Source organism: Bison bison, unplaced genomic scaffold, assembly GCF_000754665.1.
Source record: "Bison bison bison isolate TAMUID 2011002044 unplaced genomic scaffold, Bison_UMD1.0 scf7180017864293, whole genome shotgun sequence".
NCBI lineage: Eukaryota > Metazoa > Chordata > Mammalia > Artiodactyla > Bovidae > Bison > Bison bison.
In genome coordinates, this window is record NW_011494865.1 from 2766285 (window position 1) to 2772362 (window position 6078).

The window sequence follows — 6078 nt, forward strand, 5'->3', positions numbered from 1 at the left end:
GGGTAACGAACAGCACTGGTCAGTGCTGATGCCCAGATTTCTGACTCGGGCAACTCAGCGATCCGTTCGCCGAGAGAGTGAGGTAGAGATCCTGAGGGTAGAGCTAGACAAGAAGAGCTTTCTCAAGCCTGAGTCCAGAGTTCACGTCGGAGATCCAGACTAGAGATAACAATTTGAGAGTCGTTGACCTAAAACGAAATGTGCAGATGTGGGAATGGACACCTGTGTCAGGGCGAGGAGGGTCCTGGGAACACGGGCAGGAGAGGAGGTACCCACGAGGAAGCCCAAGAAGGGTCCATTGGAGAGGCAGAAAGGAATCAGCGCTTCCACAGAGTGAAGCATTTGGCTCTTGAATGTGTTAAGAGAAATGTAGAATTATAATTTATAGTGCACATTAGAGTTGCCAATTTTTATCATTATGTGAGAGGTTTTTAAGATGTGTATTGACATTCAGTGATTGCAGATTATAAGAGCTATTTATCATTGGAGATTTTACTCTCTGGGCTGTTCTTAACTCATGTAATTTTTAAAAATGCATTGATCTCTCTCCCTCTGTTTTCCCTCATGATGCAGTTGCTGGGTGTCCCTGGGAGCTGTGAGGGCCTGTAAATGCTGATGACATAGCCCTCGTGTGTTGTGCCCCCAGAGTGTTCTCTTGATTAAAGAAGTTTTACACCCCAGTTATGCTTATCCCATATGGATGTGACTTTCCATCCAACTGGGTCGATCTCAACTCTGGTCTCTCCCTCCTTCTCCAAATCAGTCTCCACCCACTCCGTGTGCTGGTCTTTGTGAAGCCAGGCATAGCTGGATGGCTTCTATACCTAAACACTCTCCATACTGCCTTGGGAACAGGCTCTATCAGTAAGGTCTCAGCTCCATTTTCTAGATGAGGAAACACGTAGTCAGAGAGGAGGGAGAGTGTGTGCTTTGCATTAGAGGTTCCCCTAATTGCCCATTGTCTTAGTCCACTTGGGGTGCTAATGGTCCACTTGGGCTGCTGTAACAACTATAGACGGGGTGATTTCAACAATAAACTCTTCCACACAGTTCTAGAGGCTGGGAAGTCCAAAACCAAAGCTCCAGACAGCTCTCTCCTCACAGTCTTTGCATAACGGGAGGCATGAGGGAGCTGTGGGGTCTCTTTTATAAGGGCACTAATCCTATTCATGGGGGCTCCACCCTCATGACCTAATCATCTCCTGCCCCAGTACTGCATTGGTGGTTTGGATTTCAATATGTGCATTTTGGGGGAGGGGCACATTCTGACTCTAACATCGCCTACTTGTCAGAATCACCAGAAGGCTTTGGGACTCTAGGAATTCCTGGGTCTCAGATGGTTTCTGTGTGGTCCACCCCAGGGCTGGTAATTATTGGAAAGCACTGCCCTTCTCTGCACTAAATTTGTATATGTTTGTTGAAAAACAACAATAATGAGGACTTTCTGAGTATCTAAATCAGGGACCAGAGAAGTTTTTTTGTAAAGGACCAGAAAGTAAATGGCTTCCCAGATGGTGCTGGGAATTTAGACACCTGCCAATTTAGACATAAGAGATACAGATTTGACCCCTGGGTTGGGAAGATCCCCTGGAGGAGGGCACGGCAACCCACTCTAGTATCCTTGCCTGGAGAATCCCATGGACAGAGGAGCCTGGTGGAGTCCATAGGGCCACCCAGAACTGGACATGACTGAAGTGACTTAGCGTGCACACGTGCAGAGAGTAAGCATTTTCAGCTTTGCAGGCCGTGTGGTCTTTGTTGCAGCCACTCTGCCACTGTAAGCGGCTATAAACAGTAGGTAAACAAATAGCATCACCAACTCCGTGAACGTGAAATTTGAGCAAACTCCAGGAGATAGCGGAGGACAGGGAAGCCTGGCGTGCTGCAGCCTGTGGGGTCGCTAAGAGCCAGACACAACTTAGTGACTGAACAGCGACAAACAAATAGATGCGGCTGGATTTGACCCACAGGCCACAGCTTCCCTCCCCTGACCTAGGTAATTTGTTTTGTACTTGCTCAGATAAGCAATTACATTTGCCACTCTTAAGGGGATATTTGCACTTGTGTGAAAATATAGTACAAGTAGATATAGTCCATTCAAGATGTATCAGAGAAGAATGGCATTCAGCCATGAGTCTGTAGACCTCTAAAGCATTAGCTTGACCAGTTTAGAGGTGAGTATTTCTCTTTTAAAGAAAAAAAAAGTTTTGAATAGATCATCTAGTATTTGGTGTAATAATTTGGCCTCATAATTTCATCAGAGACCCAAGGTCCTTCCACTTTTCTATATCCATTCTCTTGATCACCTCATGATCATAAAATGACTGCTGGAGCTCCAGTCTTCACATCTGTGTTTGAGAAAGAAGAAGACAGGGAGAAGAGTTAAAAGGCACTTATTGGCTGGGTCAGATCTCTCCTAAGAGCTTTCTTTCATCTGTTTGTTGTTTAGTCGCTAAGTCGTGTCCAACTCTTTGCGACTCCATGAACTGCCACAAATGAGGCTTCCCTGTCCTTTACTGTCTCCCTGAGTTTGCTCAAATTCATGTCCATTGAGTCAGCGATGCCATCCAACCATCTCATCCTCTGTTGCCTAATTCTCTGCTTGCATCTTTCCCAACATCAGGGTCTTTTCCAATGAGTCTGCCAGGAACACTGGAAAATGTGGTTAATTTTTTTTGTTCCTGAACACATTGCTCTCCCCAGAAGTATTGGAGGGAAATGGATACTGATTGGGCAGCTTGCATTTGCTGTGACTTGTAAGGACCCAAAGAGTGCCCTACAAGTGCTGCATTAAAGTCCTAGCTCCTGGGTTTACTTGCCGACTGACCCATCTTGTCTCAGTCCCTGGAGACTTAATTCCTGAAGTCTCTGTTCCACAGCTAGCCAAGACTTTCCAGATGCTTCTGGGGTCTAATTATCCTTCCCTGTTACAAAGCAAATCCTTGCATAATCGTGATAACCGTCTGTCTATCTGTTGTACCACTGCTTGGGTACCTAGTGCCAGAAAAGCTCTTGAGACATATCTTTTCCTCTTTAGGCAACTTTGGCTGCTATAAAGTTCTTTCCTAATGAAATTTGTCTTTCTCTAGCTTCTGTCTGCTGGAAGTTTGCCTCCTGGAATCATCCAGAACACATCATCTCGGTCTTTCCTTTTCCTCATTGCGGTCTTCAGAGTTCCGTAACTCCTCCATCTTTGAGGCTCAGTTTACCATCCTCCAGTCTCTTCCATCTTCCTTCTGATAATTTGGTTGCAGATCATCTCTGAGGACCTGTGCTTCTAAACTTTTAAAGTGTGTGTGAGCTAGTTGGGGTTCTGGTTAAGACACAGATTCTGAGTCAGTACATCTGGGGTGGAGCCTGAGATGTTGCATTTCTACCACCTTACCACGTGATGCTGATGCTCCTGGTTCGCGGACCACGTTTTGAGTAGCAAGTCTTCTGGGCGTTTCTGAACCTATTTCAGTTCATCTTTTAACAGGCAGCAGCTAAAACCTAAGTTGGTGTGGTCAATTTAGAATAAACCAAGACTTGTCGACTCCTTTTATTTAAAATATATCAGATACCTTTTAATGAGATCTAAATAGTTGGAGAAGGAAATGGCAACCCACTGCAGTATTGTTGCCTAGGAAATCCCATGGACAGAGGAGCCTGGCAGGCTACAGTCCAGGGGATTACAGAGAATCAGACACGACTGAGCAAATAATACATAGGCCTTTTCTTGGTGACCCTTTGATGGTATTCACTTAACTTGAATTTACTAAAACCCGTGAGTCTTTATCCCAGGCCATTGCTGTACCGTATCTCCCCCATCTTATCTTACAGTGTTGGCTTTTGGGGTTGTATTGCAAAGTCCAGCACTGATCTTTTTAAGTTTCATCATGTTGCATTAGACTCATCCCTCAAGTCACTTGAGATCACTTGATATCTGTCATCCAGGATATTTACTGTCTCTCTTCACTTGGGGGCTTCTATCAGACTTGATAGGCCTCCGTTTCTCCATCTAAGTCCACTGGAAACTTCCATCCATTGATTGGCATTCTTTGGGTTTAAATTCTCCCTCCTTCACCTTGTTCGCCAGAATATCGGTGGTCACCTTCCCAGAGCTCAGATGTATGAGGTCCACATTTGGGGATGCAGGTACTCTTTAGAGAGAGGCAGAATTTATCAGTCACGGTAGACATGTCTGCTTTTACGGTGAAAGAGGTTTTAGGACATGTATTGACATTCGCTGACTGCAGATTACAGTAGCTATTTATCAGTGGAGACTTCACCCTCTGGGCTGCTCTTTTCTTTTTTTTGTTTTTAATTCTACTTATTTTTGGCTGTGGCGGGTCTTCATTGCGGTGTGCGGGCTTCTCGCTATGGTGGCTTCTCTTGCTGTGCAGCATGGGCTCTAGGGCGTGGGCTTCAGTCGTTGTGGCCCACGGGCTTCGTTGCTCCACAGCACATGGGATCCTCCCTGACCAGGGGTCAAACCCATGCCTCCTGCACTGGCCGGCAGATCCTTTACCACTGAGCCACCAGAAAAGCCCTGGGCTGTTCTTCTATTAACTCATATCATTAAAAAAAAATTCTTTGCGCTCTCTCCCACTTCTCTGTTTTGCTTTCTGACGTAGTTGCTGTGTGTCCCTGGAAGGTGTGAGGGCCTGTAAAAAAAAAAAAAAAAAAGCAGGTGAAATAGCCCTTGCATTTTATACCCCTTGAATGTTACCTTGAGGATCACATCTTGATTAAAATGAAGAAGTTTCATGCCCCAGGTGTGTGTATGCCATCCTGATATGACCTTCCACTGGGTTGTGCTGATCTCAGCTCTTGCCCCCTCCCTCCCTCCTCCTCCCTGGGATTGATTTCACACCACCGCCCCCACCCCTCCCCACCGGCGTGCTGGTCTGTGTGATCCAGGCACAGCTGCTCGGCTTATAAGCCTGACTGTTCTCCCCACCACCTTGGGAGGAGGTGCCATTAGTCAGCTCCATTAACAGATGAAGAAACGCAGGCCAGCAAGGATGAATGGCCTCTCCACCGCCATCTGTCACTGTTACAGCATGCCTGGGACAAAAGCATGGAAAATGCGTCTCTGAGATGAATTGGGCTGTCGGTCTCCGCTGATACTGGGAACTGATGTTCATTAGTACACAGCCTGCCAGAGGGTGCCATTCTCTCGTGTACCCATTTATGCACATGGTACACTGAGTCCCTCCTCCACGCCCAGCACTGGGCCTCCAGTGACCCAGGGGGCAGATGTGGCCCTGCGGTCACAGAGCTGGTTTTCCTGGAGTGGGGGGAGGTGTTGCCAGAGCCCCACCCCCTTTGTAATGAGAATTTTTTTCACTTTTAAATTTTAATTTTTACAATGTTGTATTGGTTTCTGCCATACAGCAATGCAAATCAGCCGTAATTATACATATATCCCCTCCATCTCGAGCCTCTCTCTGCTCCCCAATCCCATCCCTCTAGCTCATCACAGGGCACCAGCTGGGCTCCCTGTACTTACAGCAACTTCTCATCAGTTGTCCATTTTACACAGGATAGTATATAGGTTCATCAACACCATTTTTCTAGATTCCACATATATGCATTAATATACAATATTTGTTTTTCTCTTTCTGACTTATTTCACTCTGTATAATAGGCTCTAGGTTCATCCACCTCACTAGAATTGACTCAAATTCATTTTTTATGGTTGAGTAATATTCCACTGTATAAAGAAGATGTACATCTCCTTTATCTGAGATTCCTTAAAAAACTAGGAATAAGCTTACCATATACCCAGCAACCCCACTGCTGGGCATATACTGTGAGAAAACCCCAATTCTAAAAGACACACGACCCCCAGTGTTCATTGCTGCACTCTTTACAATAGCCAGGACATGGAGGCATCCAGCATGGAATGAGAGTTTTAAGAGACTTGATATTTTCTTTCTCTTTTCGTTTTCTCCAAAGGTCTACATCCGGATAAAAGATGACGAGTGGAACGTCTACCGGCGGTACGCGGAGTTCAGGACTTTGCACCACAAGTTACAGAACAAATACCCTCAAGTGAGGGCCTTCAACTTCCCGCCCAAGAAGGCCATCGGG

General features: G+C 45.9%; 1 protein-coding gene across 1 annotated transcript in view; it reads left to right on the top strand.

The window, feature by feature from the left end:
- Positions 1-6078, top strand: part of SNX29 (sorting nexin 29) — a 576571-nt gene that overhangs the window by 450902 nt on the left and 119591 nt on the right. The window contains 1 exon segment of the mRNA XM_010850681.1: positions 5944-6077. Coding sequence (XP_010848983.1) covers positions 5944-6077 — 134 coding nt within the window.